The sequence below is a fragment of the Eucalyptus grandis genome, chromosome 9 (assembly GCF_016545825.1).
Source record: "Eucalyptus grandis isolate ANBG69807.140 chromosome 9, ASM1654582v1, whole genome shotgun sequence".
Classification (NCBI taxonomy): domain Eukaryota; kingdom Viridiplantae; phylum Streptophyta; class Magnoliopsida; order Myrtales; family Myrtaceae; genus Eucalyptus; species Eucalyptus grandis.
In genome coordinates, this window is record NC_052620.1 from 14,460,697 (window position 1) to 14,481,168 (window position 20,472).

A 20,472-nucleotide genomic window follows, 5' to 3' on the forward strand; every position below is an offset into this window, starting at 1 on the left:
ATCTTTTTGTATTTTTCCGTTTTTCTTCTTACTCACGGACGGCCAAACGCCAACCGCCGACCGCCACCCACCGCCGCCGACAAGTGGCGAGTGGCGTGGCTGCGGCGATCGACGGTCAACGGCGGTGACAAGCTATCGAAGGATGGCGGCGCCGATCGGCGGTTGGCGGCAGAAGAACACGGGTTGGCAAGCGATGGTTGGTAGTGGCCGGGTGGCCGAAGGTGGCTTGCAATGGCCGCGGCAAGAGAGAAAACAAAAGACAATTGACTTATTTCTAGAAATTGTTCGGGAACAAGAAGTTACTTTATTTTGTTTTTTGTTTCTGCTCCAAATCTATTCCCTAATTACTTTTCTATTCTAGGGAATAAAAAAATAAGTTGGCATTACCAAACGAATTTATGTTCTTTTTTTAATCCAGGGAACAAAAGAACAAAAAAACAAAGGAACGGAAATGTTCCCAAATAGGCCCTAAGGGTCTTCGAAGCATTTTGAAAATACATCTCCCGAAAAACTCTCAAATAAAAAATTTGCGAAACACTTTGGCATTTGTTAAAGATCTTTGAGAGTCCTAATGATAACTACTTTGTTTCAGAAATCAATTCTGGTTGGAAATTGATTTTTCTATTTCTATTTCCCAGATGAATTTTTGAATAAAAATACACGTTTCATAACATTATAAAATTTATGTTCCTGAAATAGAAATTCGTTTGATAACGGCACAAAATCTCTCACTCCCAACCGATAGTGGAAGGCATCAAGTGAACTTGTGTTCGGCAATTGACATAGGGCATCGAATGCGGTTGAGCGACCGAGGTCCGACGCCCGCTAGCATCTAGCAATCGGTGACGAGCGGTGACAAAAGTGAATGATAAAAGAGTTTTCATTTTCACTTTTGTTCCAAAAATAGAAAAACTAAAAATTTTAACTTCTAATTTATGTTCCAAATTTATTTTTGGAATATAAATCTATTCTTGAAATAAAAAAGTGAAATTACATTGCAAGATGAATTTTGTTCCAAACCTATTTTTGGAATAGAAAAACAAAGAAATAGAGAAACGGAACAATTATCATTTGTAGTAGCAGTGTCAAAAGTTGAACCAAAACCAAACCAAACTAAATCGAAAAATTCAATTTTTTTCGGTCCAATTCTTATTCGGTTCAGTTTTCATTAAAAACCAAAAAAAGATTTAACCGATTCAGTTTTTATCGGTTTGGTTAACCAAACCTAACGAATAAAATCTAAAATTTTTCCTTTTTTTATTTTTTAGAAATCTTTTTTGATTTTTTGATTTCTTTTTTTTTTTTTTTTTCTTCTTCTTCATTGGCTGGCTGGTGGCTGACAACCAGCCAATGAAGAAGAAGAAGAAGAAAAAGAATAAAAAATTTATAGAAATGTACGTAGGGAAAAACACAAACACAAAATTAAAAATCGAATTGAATCATATACACCCCTAATTTGCCGTATGAGAAAGCGGTGCCCAAGTAAAGCCGTACTCCTAACCGGATTCATGAGTCTATTGTCAATTGAAATGACACTTAAATTTGGTGCAAATGATATCCTCGAAGTTCTAAGTAATTTCTCTTCCTTTTGAATCCAATTTATGAGTTTGAGTGGTGTGACCATTGGCATTTCGAGCAATCTTAGCCCTAGACGTGGCAGCCGCGTGGGTATGGATGACTTCGGATCTCGATCCACACGGATCCAAGTCATAAAAGTGAGTCATTTTATATGGGTCGAGAGTTGATTAACCCACACCCGACACGATTCAAATCCGATTGACCCTATCTTTTTTCTTTGAAAAAAACAATTCATACCTTTAGCATGCCAAAACTTCTGGCCATAAGTATCTTTGCTATAAAGGTGTCAAAACCGAACCAAAGAACTAAATCAAAGTCGTAATCGAATCGAACCGAATCGAAATTTTGTGCATTTTTTGTTTAGTTTGGATAATGGAAAAATAATTGTTCTTTTCTAGTTTGAGTTATTTCGATTCGATTCAGTTAACCAATTAGAATTGAAATTCTCAAACAAAAATGAACATCCAATTTCTTTCTTCTTACTCCTCCTTCAATTTGATTCCAATAACCATGACAAAAAAAAAAAAAAGCAAACAACCAAACTGAACTAAACCGAACTACGTTTTTAGTTTGGTTCGTATTTGGTTCAATTCAGCTACTCACCCTATTAGTTCACATATCTAAACCGAATTGAAGCATTAACACCCTTACTTCGCTATATTTGTAAAATAAAAAAGTCATGTACTTATTGCAAATCTCTAACAATGTCTAATAACAACATAACTAGCTCACTCAACATGTCATAATATTGGCTCTATTTGTTTTATAAAAGAAATAGCTTATATGATAATATTTTTCAACTTTTTTGGGTGTTTAGTTTATGGAAAAAAATAAACTAATCAAGAAAAACATCTTCCATCAACCAAAAAAACTTCAAAAGTAAGGAAAATATTTTTTCTTTTCAATAAACAAAAAATATTTTCCATCATCTTTCTTCCAAAGATCAAGCATTTTCTTTTACTAAACACCTTTTCCTTTTATTTTTCTTTTCTTTTTTCTTTCCTTTTTAAAAAATTAGATTTTTGCTTTTTTTCCTTATTCTTCAATTGGTCGCCGACCACATACTCTCTAGAGCCTCACCAGCAAAAGGAAAAATAAAGAAAAAATAATTAAAATTTTGATTTTTAAGAATAAAATCAAATAAAAATATTATTGAAATGAGTGCATTGAGGAAAATCAAATCAAATTCTTTTCTACCAAATGACAGAAAATATTTTCTAGTTCACTTTTAGATTTCAACCAAATTACGGAAAACATTGTTTTTTTTTTTTAAATGATTTTTGGAATATATTTTCTGAAAACGTCACACTTTTTGCAAAATGATGGAGCCTTAGAGAAATTTGACTTCACAATCACCATAATTAAACATACTAGCAACATAATACAAAAGAATATCTTAAAACCATAATGAAGGTAATCTCATCAAAGAGGCATCGTCGAAAACAAATTCTTACTAAATACTATATTCTTTAACCAAAAAAAGATACGTACGAAGAGAGCACTTATGAAGCAAACTTCGACTTACAACACGACGTTATCCAAATTTTAACTTCTAACAAGGAAATGCACCTCTTGAAAATTATATAAATTTCGTTATGATATTACACATAAATTTGCTAAAAAGACTGGATATTTTGTAATTATGACTATTCCAAATTCCCAACTATGTGGGTGAACCCGACCTAGCTGATGAATTGTTTGAGCAATACTAGAGATGTTAAGATTGATCTAATAAATTAGTTTATTAAGCAAGGAGAAAATCTATAAATAGATGTTTAAGCTAGAGGGACCATTTACAAATCAACATGGAAGATCTTAAGCCACGAAAATAAATTTCATGGCCATTTTTTAACCCTTTTGCCACGTTTCGGATTTTCGAGGCAAAAGGGAATTTTCGACCGCAAATTTTTTTTCCATGGCTAGATCGCCGTAGCTAAATGTTGGTTTTCTAAACTATCACATGACCCAGCAAACAAGTTTACTACGATTCTTAGTACGTCTAGCATTATTCAAATTATTTTAATTCATCCATCAAATATAGGAAAAGTAGACTATATTTTTTTGGGATACGATACATAAATTAGCTAACAAGGCCAAACAGCGTGTCATTTGGAGTCTTCTAACTATTCTAAATTTTCATTTATGATTTAAGCTCTAAAGAAAAGATTCTTCACACGTCTAGTCAAGTAAAGTGAATCCCAATTTACCTAATGCAACTTGAAAAGGCTTGGGCCAAGTCGAGTTACCCGATTTTTTTTTTTTTTCCTTAGAGATAGGTTTGGCTGAGTTATTAAATCCAGATTCATTTGGTCGGGTCTACTTAGCCCTAAATAATCATCAAATATGGTGGAATAGTCCTTCAGTAATATTCATCTAACATTGACTTTGATCATTTCATATATAAAAAGACAATGATTACGTTACACATCCCGGACTTGCTTTCTTGCACCAATCAACTTGGAATTCATTTCAACTCATTTTTCCATGGAAAATAACGTGATGTGGCATTAGTTTTTTTTTTTTTTTTTTTTTTGGTCGGAACGAAATGGTATTAGTTGTTCAGTTAAAGATGCTAGGTTTCCCAATTTAATGCAATGTAAATACAGAAAAAGAACCATTTACCCTTCCAAGGGGGAGAGGCAATGTAGAACAGCAGTGAATACAAAAAAAAAAAAAAATACAGAAAAAGAAGGTACATCAACATTTAATTGATTTAAACTTTCGTTGACCCAAAACACTCCCCAGAGAATTAAGAATTCCGAAATGGATAAGCGTGAGAAGGAGCTCATGCATCAAAATGACTGGAATTTGCCACTTTGCATTCTCGGCCTTTTCCTATCGGGGAAGCGATAGGCTTTGCTTACCTACTTCGCAAATACTTTGACGTGACATGTCGCCACTTTCAAGATTTCCAAAGAAAGTTTATTGAAATAATTACATTCAAATTTTACATAAAGTTATAAAAATTAAATTTAAAAAATTCATAACTAAATTAACATTGTTATAATAAATCTAGAACTATTTGGGTAATTTCCCCTTTTTACTCTACGAGTGCTCATACTAAGGTAGATGTCCAAATTTCTTTTCCACTTAATGCCCCGTGGTAAGATGAACTTAATTTAATGCACATCCTGCAATCAATAACCGATGGCAATCAACCTCATCACAAGGAGATAGGAGAGGATACACCAACGGTTCCTAGCAACCATACCAATGTCAATTTAGGAGTTGTGCACCTAAATCTTCATGAGCAATTATACCATGTTCATGTGGCAAAGTAGAGTCGTTACCATTCACCCAAATTACAGTAGACTTATTCTGCAACGAATGAGTCATGAACTCTCAAATCCAATTTCGCTTTGAGATTTATTTGAATTTCACGTAAATCCTGAGTAACTATCTCCACCTACCAATATCAACCTCCTTTTATGATGCATTAATACTGTAGAAAAAGAAGGTAAATAAATATATAGTCGTCTAGACCCCAAAAAAAAAAAGCATTTTACCGATTTACATTACAATGATCCAAAAACCCCGAAGCAAAAAATAAAAAGTAAAAACCTAGGATGGATATGTACGAGTAAAAACCATGCGTTGATATGACTGAAATATGCATATGCATTTTTGTCAGTTGCTTTGCCTTTTCTGATTTGGAAGCAACAGGCTTTGCTCAGCTACTTTAAAAGTACGTGACTTTTTCAACCGTCCCGTCAGACTAGAAGATGTTGAAAAAGACAACGGGAGACGCAGCCAGTATTGAAATTACTCAAGTTAGCATACAGTGAAAATGACATAAATAACTGAATTTTAATATATTATGTAATACCCTCCTTAATTTTTTGATTTATTAAATATGATCATCGAATTATTATAAATAGTTAATCTAGTCTTTAAATTATATATATTATCTTTTCGTTAATTCAAGTTAATAGAATCTACTTATATAGCTACTACTCTATTGAGATTGAAGGGTAGATAATAATTAAAAAAAAGACATCACATGAGGATTCTCCCAATAAAATATTCACTCCAAATTAGAATATAATAATCCACATCTTCAAATAACAATGGATAAGTTAATTCCTTAAGTCTCTTTATAAAGTAGATAAACAAAAAGATAAATATGTCGACATCATCATTTTTAACTATCTAACTCAATATATAATAATTTAAATGGTCAAATAACATCTTATTGTCATTGAAACAAATGAAATGATTATATTGAATATTTATCAATAATCAGATATCATATTGAACGAATCTTGTCACATTCCCTAACATATAAATCATAAGTGATACCGGTTTAGGATTTTTTTACATACTTTTAATCCAATAAAATGGTAACTTTTCATTGCTTTGCAACTACGTTTTTTATATTGTCTTTCACTACTTTTCTAATCGAGTTTCTATACTTTCAATAATTCTACTCAAGTCATTTTAGTGGCACAAAATGTATAATCAAGTCTCTCAAATATAAAATCAGGCGCAATTCGACTGACAAGGCAGTAAGAGAATGCCGGAGCATGATAAGGATTAAACATTGCTGGCCTAAACACTCATCATAGACGAAAAACATACGAAAGAATAAAAAGTAATTTGAAAAAAAAAAAAAAAAAAATTCATGCATTCATTGCCCACGACCCGCGATAGGTATCCACCTACGCAATATTTTTCGCTGTCATCTTTCGGCAACCTTCCAACAGCCATGCGTAAGCCGAATTTGAGCTGATTTTGTATCGGGGACTTGATTAAATATTTTGTGTAAGTAAAATGACTTGATTAGAAAAATTGAAAGTACACGGACTCCACTAGAGCTCGACTAGAGAAGTACTGAAGATACAGGGACGAAAACAAAAAAACTTAGTTTAATATCACAAAAAACTCTAAATTAATATATATACAATAAACTAAATTTAATTTAATTTTTTTATTACAAAAAACTCTAAATTATATTTGTAAATCATAAATTAGTATATTCATGATAAATTTAGTAAAAATTCTAAATTGATATATTCGTTAAGACGATAAAATTTAATAAAAATTAATAAATAATTTATTATAAATGTATTAATTTGATATTTTTTCTAATAATAACAAAGAAGTAAATCCGAGGAAAAGAGCCGTGTCTGAAGATGGCGAGAGAAGCCTTTTGTACTGCACAAACAGAAACGTACGTCATCGCGCACGAACCTACACGAGCACGACATCCCGTCCACCGGTCATACATATGTCTTGCACGCATTATCGTTCATCATCACCACGAAGACCCCCGAATTTGCTGAATTCCTCTCGATCTTGATCGAGCAGCAAGTGATCTTCAGCAGGTAGCAGTCTCAGTCTCGGAGGGATTTTCTCCCATTTCCTTCTTGCATGCAATCGTCGACGGTCGCAGACAAGACCGCGCATTTCGCTGCTGGGTTCCTCTGTCTTGGTCGTGCAGTAATCTTCATCGGGTAGAGCTAGAATCGGTTCTTGAATCGGTCGCGCCTGCTTTGGGTCGCGGGCGATCGGCGTACCCATTTGAACTAACTTGAAGCTGGCGTTTGAAAAGAATGACCTTTTGAGATTCTTGGATTCTTCGTCGACTTCGACTGACTCGAGCTAGGATCGGTTCTTGAATCGGTCGCCCCTGCTTTGGGTCGCGGGCGATCGGCGTACCCATTTGAACTAACTTGAAGCTGACGGTTGAAAAGAACGACCTTTCGAGGTTCTTGAATTTTCTCTTTCCGCGTTTTCTTGCGGATTGGTCAACTTCTTGCGGTGAAGTGTGCTGATTTTCAATGCGGGTCGTTTGGAATTGGGCTTGGCTGAATTTTCCTGATCAACTTCCTTGCATTTTCTTATGCTCCATTGAATTTTCTATGCGCCTTCGACTCTAAAATTTTGACTGGTCGAATGAGGAAAATTCACTGTAATTTCGACGTTCTTTTCTATTATTCGAGCGGCTTATCCAATGAAGGAAACTGATTTGTGGTGGTGAAGTGGGATAGCGATCGTGTATTGTCTTTTTCCCCTTCCCGCTGATTGTCTTGTCTGGAGGTAAAATTGCAATAATATGTCGTGTTTTGGCAATCTGATTAAAGCTCGCTGAACGATGCACTCTCAGGTGAGAATGGATATGGAGATCGAATCGAAGCACAAATCAGAGTGGGCTGAAGCGCAAAAGATTCATATTAGTGTGGACCTGGAGGCTGCAGCCAAACAGCAGCTCAAGTTCCTCGCGGCTGTTGATCGGAAGCGTTTCCTCTATGAAGGTCCTGCTCTGCAAAGAGCCATTTATAGGTAAAAGTTTGGTGCAGCAAGTTTTGCGACCCTCCCTTATAGTTATATCTGTGTTTGTTGCTTACAATTCAGGTATATCTTTTGCCTTTGTGTTTGCCGCAATCACTATTGTCTTTTGTTTTGTTGAAAAGAACATACCAATGGAGGAGGGAGTCCGTTCGGTGTGTGTATATGTCTGCCAATCTGAACTCTTGCAAGATCTGACCAAGTGGTTATTGCTTTGTCATACTCTTGTTTTCTTGGACTGTCATGACCAGGGTAGGGGAGGACTGGTCCTCGCTGAGACGTCTATGCTTGAAGAGAAACTTTAGCGGCCTAATATTCTTTTCCAAATTTTAGCAGACAAGGAAATCCATGTCTTCAATTCATTCTGGAATTTTCCTCTGTTTTGGGGATTTGATGTGCATTTGGAGTTCTGACAAGGGTGTCTCATGATCTTTTTTTTTTTTTTTTCAGTGTGTCGGTTTCTTCTTTTGGGATGGATCCCTTCTCTCCCTTTGGCCGCAATGTTTGGCCTTTCTTCTCTGTTTATTGTTCTTGCCGCTTTGTTTTTGGCGTTTGTCTCTGCTGCTTGTTTCTTCCTCTGTGCAGCTCTTCCCGTCTCCCATCCACTCATCTTGACGCCTGTGTCTAGTTGAGTATGTTTGGAGTCGGCTGTGTTTGCTGTGCTTTTTGTATAGCTCCTTGGTTCTCTAGTTATAATACATCTTACCTTTTACCAAAAAAAAAAAAAACATTTTCTCACTGTTCCTTACCAAAAAAACATTTTCTCACTGTTTTCTATATGATCAAGTTCTGATACATAACATGTGAACTACAGATACAATGCATTTTGGCTTCCTTTGCTTGCCAAACACTCAGAGTCCCAACTTGTTGAAGGCCCGCTGGTTGTTCCTCTTGATTGTGAATGGATATGGCATTGTCACAGGCTCAATCCGGTAGGATCTCGGTCTTCTTGTCCATATAGATCATGTGATTCATCAAATTTTCACTGGACCTTCTTCGTTTTCTTATGGGATTTGTTCTTTTTCCCAGATCCGATACAAATCCGACTGTGAGGATCTGTATGGTAGGATCCTTGACAACTCTGATGTTGTATCTTCTACTCAAGGCACTTGCTCAAGGCAGACTGAAGAAATCTGGACAAAATTATATCCAGAAGAGCACTATGAATTAGACTTAGCTGCAGCTTTTAAAGAAGATATTTCTGAGAGGATTCTAGGGCTTAAAAAATGCACTGCATATGATTTGGTGTCAGCAGTTAAAAGACAGAGTCCTTTTTTCTACCAGGTAATGCAATGATCATAAGACACTCTTCAAATCATTGGCTTGACATCTTCGACATATATCTGTATTAGTGGGTATGGTGATGGTTCCCTGATGATTTTCCACATGTTGGATTATAATTTTTCTTTTGATGATACCTCAACTTCAGTTGGTGCTGTATTGTATCAGCCGAATGTGGATTTGTAAGGTTTTCCATTAGACATAACCACTCTTGTTTGCCTGATCCGGTAGTATTCTTATCTTTTTTAAATTAATGAAGAAGTGATTGGAAAGTTTATTTGTATAGTGGCAAGGTTTGGATTTTGTAGATTATTTTTTATGATTAGAAAGGTTATCTTCCTTGATACTTGGTTCACAGGTTTCTAGGCCCCATATGAGCCATGATGTCTTCATTGAAGAAGCCTTGGCCAGATATAAAGGGTTTCTTCATATTATACGAAGAAACAAGGAGAAGTCAATCAGACGCTTCTGTGTTCCCACTTATGACGTCGACCTCATGTGGCACTCTCACCAGTTGCATCCTGTTTCTTATTGTGAAGACCTTATTAGGGTGCATGGCAAAGTATTGGAGCACGATGACATGGACTCGGACAGGTCTAAAGGACAGAAGTTGGATAATGGGTTTTCTGGAACTACAAATCAGTGGGAAGAGACATTTGGTAAAAGGTATTGGAGGGCTGGGGCCATGTACAGAGGAGGCACCCCAAGTCCAGTCACTCTTGTACCTTTCTCATCTAAGAGTAAGAAGGGCAATGACTTGTTTTCATCAGATGAATACCAGAATATAGTTCAGGTTCCAGATGTGAAGTTTGTGGAGGTAATTGCTAAGCTTCATACTGCTCTTTTGTACGCATTTTCCTTCTTTTTGGTCTCATTGATGTGTTAATGTGCCTCTTTCCATGACTGATTGTTGGTCAATATTTTGGCATTTTAGCAGCATGAATATGCAGGATAATGCAGGTCTAGTTCCACTATTTTCCTCGTAATCTGACCATAATGGGCCTAAAAGGGACTAGATTGCGAAAAAATCAGTGTTCATAGCTCCAAGACATCTTAGATAGAGTAACTTCAAATCTCCCTCTGTTCTTGGATTTTCCATGTGAAAAGAGCTTTTCATTTGTTCTGGTTCTAGTAATTTGTTTGGCTAGTCAGAATTGGGGTTGCAGAATTGTGAAAGACTTCAATTCACGCATGTGAGAAAAGGATTCTTCTGTTACTTCCAGCAATTTAGGTATTATTGGACGTAAACTCTAGTTTTCATGTGTCTTCTCACTGTCTTTAGTCTTTGCTTTCTTTCTATTCTGCAGGTACTCTTGGAGTTTGCTGGAGTTAGAGGCTTGCCAGAGAGCCACAAGGGGAGACTTTCTGTCATATTTAGTAAATCACAGCCAGACTTGTTTTTCAATGCTAAACAAAGACTAAGTATTTTCTCAGAATCTGGGGAGAAAATGGTTGCTTCATTCAATTGTGAACCCAAAGGAGAGTTGCTCTTTGAACTTGTATCATATTGTCCTTCCACCTTACCCATTAAAAGAAAGCCTAGAGTTTTGGGCTCTGCCTCACTCTCTCTACAGGATTATTTGGTCCCAGTTTCAAAACTTTCTGATGAGAAATGGTTGGAGTTGGTGCCTTCTTCTGGCTATGCAGGCTTGGAATCAATGTGCTTGCGAGTTGGCTTTTCTTTTACAGTTCCAAGCCCTGCATTGTATGCGCTCCACATGGTTCGTTCTCGGCCATTCGCTAAAAATTCTTGCCTTTTCCCCCTATCTGGAAGGACTCAACGTGCCAAAAGCTGGACACATATAATGACTGATGCTGGTACTGAGGTCATTACTCTTCAAATGAGGTACAGTAGTTTACATCTGTATGCATATGCCTTACTGAAACTATCACACACATGATTCGTGCTCTATAACTCATTGGAAGTAGATAATTTATGGGCAAAACAGTCATAAATTATGGGCACCAATGTCATGTTTTGTCATTAGAAATTTATGCCATTTCACTTGGCCTCACAAACAAGTCAGAATTTGGCAATTTTCAGAGCATCTTATTTTTCAAGTAGAACTTACTAGTTTTATATTTCTATTCATGTCAATCCAACGTCTTTTATGGGTTCAATTGTTCAAATTAAAAGTTAAAGTTGGTCTGTTTTCGCACCTCTATTTTGATGATGCCATGACTTTTCCTGTTAAAGTGACAAACAATGTACTGCACAACACTATGGGAAACTACAATTTTGCCTTCATTTACCTCTTGTGCCCAAGATTACATCAATGCACCCTGGAATCAACCAAATTTTCTTCTATTCACCTCAATTCCATCACAGAAAGATAGCTTGTTATGCCCTCATGGTTGATAGGGTGAAATGCATGTGAAGGTAATAGACTTATATCTTTTAGGTGATTTTTTTAGCAGATTGAGGCAAATTGAAGCGGTTTTGGTCAATAAACAGAAAGAAATTGGCTTAGATTTGTGCAGGGAGCAACTTGGCTTCTTCCCTTTTTTTTATTACTCAATTGTGTTGAAATTTATTACCTAACTTCCATTTACTTCTGTTTGACTTTGGTTTTGTATGGGATTTTCTAGGAATTGAAAGTTAAATTTCTAATATAACAAATTATGCTGCTTTATGCATCTCTTGAATCTCCACAGGCATATAGCCCTGAAGTTTGATTTCTCCAATAAATCCTAACATTGATTGAATGTCAGGAGTTCAAAGAAAGAAAGGGGGAAGGACAACTTGACCCCTAGGAAGGAGGTGATTGGAATTACAGCAAGTGGTGAAACATGTACGGTGGCTGAGTTCATGGAGAATGGATGGTCTTTGCTAGGTTCTCGTTGGTCCCTTCGGTTTCAGAAATCTTCCTGTGAAAATAGCCATCTCTGCATGCTGATAGGTGATAGAGTGGTATGCCTTCCTCTCTCCAAAATTCAACTAACTGTTTGGCACTTTTTTAGTATTTCTTTGAAAGAAATGAATCTGTGTATCCTACAATTGGCAAAGTCTCGTCAGATTGTGATTTTTTAAACTTGCATGCACATCACCATTCTTCAGACGTGGACATAGGAGTGATGAGGGGAGCAAATGCATATCATGACATCTGACTTGTCTGTCACGAGATGGGGCGCACATGGACTCCATATCTATATAAAACATGAACACTGGAACTTAATTATTCGAACAGTTGCTCCTATATTTTGACTTTTAGAAAGCAAAATATTCACAAGGGTTTAAGTATATCTCTTCAAATTTTTGATAAATTTCCTTCACTATTTTCTTTAATGGTGCCGGGTTTAAGTAGTTCTGCAGTAAGACATTAGCTTGCAAGTATCTGAGTTCGGGATGAAAGTGTCCAATGCCCATAAGCCCACTCCAGATAGACGCAGGTACATTACCTCAACAAAGAGTCACCGCAACACAGATGCATTAGATCACATGCCTTTCACCACTCAACTGACTTGAGTAAGCACGTATGCCATTGTTGAGACTTGAAATTGGCAATAGACAGTCCAATTTTGTCTACGCATGTGCTCAGTAGTAGCACCAACTCTACACAGGAATCATGTTGGTGCTATTACCCTTCTGCCGGATTGTAAATGATCTCTGAGTCTGTTCCAATCCAAAATCTGCTCTGTGAAGCAGGTCTTGCTAATTAACAGGAAAAAATGGGGAAGGTAACCTCAGAGAATACAAACTGTACGTGATTGCCAGTCCAATATATTCAGACTTTTGCAGCTAGGAAAACCACAAGAGTTCTGTGACTAGGAAAACCGTGGCCTGAATTTCCTCTGGAGATGTAATGGTACCTTAGGAAACTTTGAATTAGTTGGTTTTCTGTCATCTTAAACTTTGTTAAACATAAGACAATTTTAACTTCTACATAACAAGTTTTGAGAACAGAAAGAGTTTTATTGGAGTGCTTGTTAGGATTTAAGTTGTCGAAGCCATGTACTTTTGGGACATTTATAGTCACCTCCTATATTTTGGTTTCTGCAATCCTGGTTCTTATACTAACCATTATATTAGTCAAAAGATGGTTTAGTTGAAACCATAATGGAAGATGCTATTTTGATTTTTCACAACTATAGAAGATACCCAGGAGATTTGCAGGAATGAAGAATAAGGATCACTTTGCAAACGAACATAAGTCAATGTGTTGTATTTTTCTCATTAGCTAGTCTTTTCCTCTGGCAGGTGAACATTTATCCTGGCAGAAAACTGGATTATGAACCAAAACATCATGGGACGCAAAAGACAGAAAGAGATTTCGTGACTGCAGTTGAATTCTCTGCTGATAGTCCATATGGAGAAGCAGTAGCACTGATCAACCTGAAATCGGGAGTGGTTAAGGTATGATGCATTTTTCAAAACTGCTCCTTTCCAGGATAGTCATTATCCCTATTGACATTTTTTATTTGTTGAATAGGTTAAGGAAGAACCACTTTTGTTGACTATGGTGGTGCTAGCTTTTGTGCTTTCTGATATAATGGAAAACGAAGGATTTAAGGGGCTACCTGCTACGGAGGACAATGCGGAAGCAGACAATTTGTTTACGAAAGAAAGCGGGCTCCAGGCGGTAGGCAAAGAGAATGTCACAGCCTTTCAGGTTGAAAGTCAAGTTGAGCTGAATGGTGATGCAGTCAAAGGGGTTGAAGAAGTTCCAGCAAATTCTCTTTCAACTGCCAGTGGCTGTGGTAGCGGCTGTGGTAGCGGTTGTGGTAGTGGATGTGGAAGTATGGTGAAGAGTGGTGGTGGTGACAGCGGCCGCGGGAGTGGGCAAGGCAACATGGTAGAGAGCAGTGGCTGTGGCACTGGCTGTGGCGGTGGCTGTGGCAGTGGCTGTGGCGGTGGCTGTGGAAGCATGGTAAAGAGCACTGGCTGTGGTGGTTGCGGTAGTGGCTGTGGCGGCTGTGGTGGTGGGTGTGGAAACATGGTGAAGAGCAGTGGTTGTGGTGGGTGCGGCGCTGGGTGCGGCGGGTGCGGTGGTGGTACAATGGTTGCAGGGTCGAGGCAGCAGACCTAGTCAAGAGCGGCTCTGAGGTGGGTGCTGTGTTGAGTTTGCATTGCAGTTCTTTTCCCTGCAACTGTTAACTCATGGAAGGGCACGGCCACAGGGAGGTATTCCTACAAACAGATGAGGTCAATTCCGGGTCGGCATTTCTGAATTATGTCGAAGGAATCAACCGTTATAATGATTAATCAAATAAAAGGTGTGGAAATTTCGTTACAGAAAGCAAAATCAATGTGTTGATTGATTCCCTCTCTGGCAAATTGCTTTGGCTGTGGAGAAATTCCATAATGTTCTTGAGTTTGCAACATCTCTTGTTGTATATATACTATTCATGTTGTGGACTGCATCTGTGAGATGTGTTGTTTATTGTTCTCTTCAGTGAATAAAGCTCCTTGTCTTTTTTTTTGGTCAAAATAAGATATGTATAGATTTTGCCTAAAAAAATACAAGAAGGAGACCTTGCACCTACAAAAGACAGACACTCAAAATGACAAATGTTAAAGAAGAGTGTAAGGGTGCCGTGGTTCTCGGAAGAGACCAATCGGTAAAATGTTACAAATGGAAACTGGTGATGGATGCATGATCTGTGAAATGTTAAACATCACTGAATTCGTTGTCATTCAGACTCTCCTGCTAATAGTAGAGTCTCGGGTAGCTGATTTTTGTCCCCATGTTTTCTGATTTATCTATTCACTACCGGTAGTTTAAGGAAACTACACTTTTAGTCCCTGCATCTTTAAACAAAATTTCATTTTGGCCCTTGCGTTAGGGAGTTTAGCATCTTCGCCGAGAATGGAACGCCGGTGTTTTTCTTCTGAATTCTCGAGGGCGATGCTTGATTAGAGGCCCTTTCGTTATATTTAAAAAAAAAAAAAAAGGGTTTTTCTGCTTTTAAAAAGGAAAAAAAAAAAAGATAGTTTTTCCACATTAAAGTACCATTTGGACGGCTATAAATGAAATCGATTATTGCAAAAACAATACCAAAAGTTTCCACTATCTTGTAAGTAGAAAAAATTTGTTTTTCATCATCAGAATTTCCAATTTATATCAAAATTCTGTTTATTTCATAAAAAATAAATAATTTAAAATTATATATTTTAAAAATAATCACTTGTATTGATTGAAATAATAAGTGAATAAAAGATATTTTAATTATCAACGATAATTTATGTTTGTGTACAATGAAACCTTTTTCATTCATTTTTGTTATTGATATAAATTATTATTTTTAGAAAAATATTTCTTAAATAATTTATTTTTCGCGAAACAAATGAAGCTTGACAAAGTGAAAATTCTTCGTTATAAGAATTAGAAAAAATTAGAAAAAATTTCACTATATCCCACTAAACCATTACCCTCTCATACAATAACTTGAACAGTAAATGCTTTCACTTTTAACTTCCTAAAACTCTCACATTCTTACGTGTTGAACCCCAAACTTTAAAGTCTCTCATTTACTTCCATGAATTTTCACTCTCTTGCATGTTAAACCCTAAACTTTAAATCATCATACTTTACTCCCCCAGACTGACAAATCATTCCATTGGTTTCCACTGTCAAATTTATCCGTGAAATGTGTAGTGTACTTTTCGCCAAACTAGACCTACATTTAAAGGAGTGGGCGTTCTTGCCTCCCCTCATTCGTCTAAAGCCTTAAAGTTAGTTCAAGATTACTAGACCTACATTTAAAGGAGTGGGCATTCTTGCCTCCCCTCATTTGTCTAAAACCTTAAAGTTAGTTCAAGATTTTTAAGTTATGCTAAATAATTTTGGTCCAAAAAAAAAAAATTGCCCTATTAAATCTGTCCTCAAAGAAAGAAAAACGCAATTAAGTAGATGGTAAGTAGTTTCAATTCCATTTGCCCCACAGATAGATCAAGTTTATAAAAGAATGTTAGGATCACGGAAAACTTAATTGCTATATGCAAACAATACATGCATAATGCCAATTGTTATTGTACTTTTCAGTAAAAGAATGCTTTATTTATTACTAAAATAATCATTAATTGCACTGTTACCCGCCGGCATCTTCATCCATAACAAAGAATTTAATTTGTTGCAGCTAGCATTTTCAGCTTGAGATCATACATTGCATATATTAACAAAACATAATTGACAGTGCTAACGATTGAACTAATTTGCACATTTAAGATTGAAGATGTATGGTTTATGGTTTAACGTGTAAGAGGGTGAGAGTTCTAGGTTGTAAAGTGTGAAGATTTATAGTTTTGGGGTTTAACTTGTAAGAGATTTTGAGAGTTCAGGGGTATAGTTTAGGGTTAACATGTGAAAGGGTGATAGTCAGGGGGGTAAAGTGAAATTTCCCCTTAGAGGTATCGTCTTCTTTGCCACCAAAATCTATGAGAGCTTTTAGTGCCCGTAAATTTTTGTGAAAGATGACATTGCAAATTTAATGGCAACTACATTTCATTACCATAAGTAGTAATATATCTCACATCATTTTGTATGACCCATCAGCACCTTTGAAATTTTTGTTCATCTTTTAGCAATTAATTTCTTACCAACCAGCCGGGTGATCGAGTAGTTCAGAACTTGGTTGCAATTGATTCTCCATTTCATTCTGTCTCAGGAAAATTTGGTTAGTCTATGGAGGACAGGCCTAAATTTAGGTACATTATTAGTTTTGGAATTCTCTACTCAACTCGATGGGGCTGGAATGATAGGCTCACCCAATCAGCAACTAGTGTCTTTGTCATGTTAAATTGGAAATTTTGATAATTCGGTAGGCTTTAACCCCATTCAAATACTTTTTATTTTTATAAATTAATATTTTCTAACGTCAGATAAACAATATTATTGCATATAAAAGTGGAACTAATCGGTATTTATTTCATACCATAGAGTTTATGAATGAAAGATATCGTGGAGTAACAAAATAAGCAAAAGATAAATTGGCTTGCGACATGGCAAACTTTGTTTGTTGAAGATGATATTAGTCAAACATTTATTATTTGGCGCAATTGAACATTTTTGTTAATCAAGAAACAGAAACATTTGAATAAACTAAAAATAGGTCAAATGTTTTACTAATTATAAATGAAAACAAAAACAGATGTAACCAAACGGCACCTTCTTATCATTCGTAGCGTGATGAGAAAAAGCAGCTTGTTGATTTCTAATTGAATGAAAAGAGAATAAAATCGTCACCTAACATAATCCAGAATTTCAAAAACAAGTGAGCAAATATCAAAGTTTGACATGATAAAGGCCGAATTCCCTAAAAACCGTGAATTTTGGGTCTAGCCCTAAAAATCCTCAATAAAACCGTCCATGTTTTTTTTTTTTATTTAGTTTTTATCTTTTTTTAATGTGGCACCTTAGAGCCATTTGTGTGATGATCAAAAAAGAATTTAATAAAGAATGCCACATAAAATTGCATCCATGACAAATTTAGGAAGCTAACGGAATGATTAACGCAGGGATAATAATAATTTTTAGGATTTAAATGCATAAATGGAAATTTTTAAAATTCAATTGCCTTTTTGACACAAATTTTAAAACTCCCGCTATAATCGTTTCAAAATCTTTCTGACTTTTGCAGGAGTTTCGTCCTTTCCCAAATAAAAGGGCAGAAAGCTTAAAATGAAATAATTCCAAATTCATCCCTGAAAGTGAGCTTATATAATATTCAAGGACTGACATCCGGTACGAATGCTTCCTGTACATAGTGTAGAAGTAGATAAAACGTATTGGATATGTACAATATAATAAGGAAAATTGAGCGCAGTTTCGTGTGAGAAGCAGAAAATGTCAAAGCGAAACTTTCTTTTCTGCGTAAAACATGAAAGCTCATGAGATCTTATCAAATCACTAAATATCACGGTTGAGAGAATATTATTAGATTTCAAATTTGGAACCATTTTTATGGATCAATGCGGTTACGTTATGAATTAACAAAATTTTGCCAAAATCATCCCAACATTAATCTAAATATACGTCAAACATATCTATGGAAGAGAGAATATTGGAATATACATTTGAGAGATTTTTGGCAGATGCAATTGTGTCCTATATTAACAAATTCTGGCCATCAAAATCAGCATGGTGATTTTTAATTCATCTATAGCATCAGATTTTGCCAGTTTGAATTACATTAACAATCTTCTTGTGGATCATTTCTGTTGAGCTTGGCTCCATATAAGAAGCCCCCACACCACCAAGCTGTGCTCATCACACAAATTCCTTCATTCCCTACCCAAAAAGAGAGGAAATGGAGAAGAACAGCATGAAGAGCTTCTTCATGACCGCATCTCTGGCTGTCTTGCTCGTTTTCTGCTTGAGCTGTGAGGTCTGCAATGCAAGGGAAGGCATCAGCAAGGTGCAGACCGCAAAGGAAGGCTCCGCCGATGCTCAGTGGTGGTGGGGAGTGCATTGCCCCTGGACATTCCCCCACCCCCGCCTGCCGCCTTTCTGGCTCCCCCGTCTGCCCCCTCTCCCACACTGGCCTTGGTGCCCCGGATTTCCATGGCCAAAGCCGGCACCGAAACCTGCGCCAAAACCTGCGCCGAAGCCTGCGCCGAAACCTGTGCCAAAGCCGAAGCCATCGCCGACACCAGCTCCTCCGGGAAAGGGGAAGGGCCCCGGCAAGGCTGATGCCAACGCCAACCCAAGTCAAGGAGCCGGCATGCTGCCAAGATCCAAGTCGGCGCAGAAACTGACACCGACGGCGAAACCGACCAACTGAGGAGCACATGAGTTCTTGCATTTCGTACTTTGGTTTATGGAGGCAATGTCTAGTACAAAAGATGTTTGTGGAGTCTATCACTTTGATGGATTCTCCATGACCCTTATAATATAAATAAAGGAATTGCTTCTACTTATGCTATTTCTCATGAGTAATTTTTGTCACGAGCAATCTCTAGTAATACTCTATCATGTCCTTTCATTTGCTCTCTCGTTATTGGCACCCGATTAGTATTTATGCACGCTAAATGCACAAACATGATTGATTTTATTTGACGCGCAACGTCATAATGAATTAACAACAAAAGTTCGTAGAAATCATAATCGTATGCGGAAGTTGACATTTTCTTTTAATCACCATACCAATTTGCATAGAGGACAAACAATCTCCCAAATTTTCATGCTATATAGGTTGCTAGTAAAATTAGGTTTTCAACTTGTTAAGGGAGAGGAAGACGTCAAACGTGGGATGAATTGAGTAAAATCTTCCCGCGCCCAAATTCGTGCCATGATTTTTATTTTTTTCCATTTTATGTCTGAGGAAGACGAGTCGTGGACATCTTATGAATGAGACTTGCAAAATGCTAAATAGAGGGATTTGAATAAGTCTTACAAGAGTTTTTTTCATGCTTTTGGAAACTTCTATGAATAAAAGAAAAGTAAGCAATACGTATTGCAATTTTGTCTTCAGCATTTTCTAACTTGACTAGCCATATTGAAAAGAGCTACATGCCAAGTTAATCTGAGATACTTTTTCCCCACTTTCTGTATTTTGTTCCGTAGAAAGAATGATTGCTCGACTTGTTTTAAAAAAAATGAACAAATGAAAAATATTCTCATTATTCATAAAAATGTTTAGATATAAATTGATGTTCGTTTTCAGGAAAAAAAAAAAACCTTCTAGATCATTCATTTGTTTGCAAATAAACGAAGCATTTGTGTGGTTAATGTTTCTATAAATTTTATATTTGTTTCTAACTCACAAGAGATCGGGAATCAAGACACCTGGAGCAGGTGTTATTTAAACCTCCATATCCTGCTTTTCGATACTTACAATAAGGGGAAGACAAAGGAAAATTCCCATGCCACATTAGCATCCTTTTTGAGCTTTAAAGAAAACCTATCAAAGCGCGACATGAAAACATACTGGGTTTCACCTGAACAAAAGTATAGATAAAAAAGAATTAGGAGGAGATTTTATGGTGCTTCAAGCAAGGATGAATTTATTTATTTTATATTTATATGAGATCCTCAAGATGGAGATATCGTTGCTTGCTGAGAGGACGAAGAGAAAGAAAAAATATCTCAATCTTTATTTCCAACGAATGAAAAACGAATCTCATACCCTTCATAAAAACTACTAAAGATAGAATAAAAGGATGTGTTGAGATTTTCTATGCGAGTTGCAAATGTGGATATGATATTTCTTGGGATCATGCTAACTGTCCTAAAAATTTAAATTATTAGCTAACAAATATTCTCCCTCGCGTATAAACTAGGCTTTGGCCTAAGATTATAATGTGAAAATATGTAATATGAAACAAAAAAGGACTTGAAAAGATTCATATTTGAGACTTTCTGCTATGATACTATGTGAAATTTTGTG

At 36.4% G+C, this 20,472-nt stretch overlaps 2 protein-coding genes across 4 annotated transcripts; both read left to right on the forward strand.

Annotated features, from left to right (window-relative positions):
- Positions 1–6,749: 6,749 nt before the first annotated feature.
- On the forward strand, positions 6,750–14,564 carry LOC104418366 (glycine-rich domain-containing protein 1). Of its 3 annotated transcripts, none has more exons than XM_010029689.3 (9): positions 6,750–6,902; positions 7,685–7,860; positions 8,681–8,798; positions 8,896–9,150; positions 9,506–9,964; positions 10,455–10,993; positions 11,860–12,058; positions 13,346–13,501; positions 13,578–14,564. In XM_010029689.3, the coding sequence occupies exons 2-9, from the start codon at positions 7,691–7,693 to the stop codon at positions 14,172–14,174; spliced, it is 2,493 nt and encodes an 830-aa protein (XP_010027991.2). In that variant the 5' UTR covers positions 6,750–6,902; positions 7,685–7,690; the 3' UTR covers positions 14,175–14,564. The 3 variants fall into 3 exon arrangements, with proteins under 3 accessions (XP_010027991.2, XP_010027992.2, XP_010027993.2); XM_010029690.3 differs by lacking the exon at positions 6,750–6,902 and adding an exon at positions 6,909–7,285; XM_010029691.3 differs by lacking the exon at positions 6,750–6,902 and adding an exon at positions 7,311–7,617.
- Positions 14,565–18,393: 3,829 nt separating this feature from the next.
- On the forward strand, positions 18,394–18,867 carry LOC120288412 (anther-specific proline-rich protein APG-like). The gene has a single exon (XM_039302376.1). The coding sequence runs from the start codon at positions 18,394–18,396 to the stop codon at positions 18,865–18,867; it is 474 nt and encodes a 157-aa protein (XP_039158310.1).
- Positions 18,868–20,472: the final 1,605 nt, after the last annotated feature.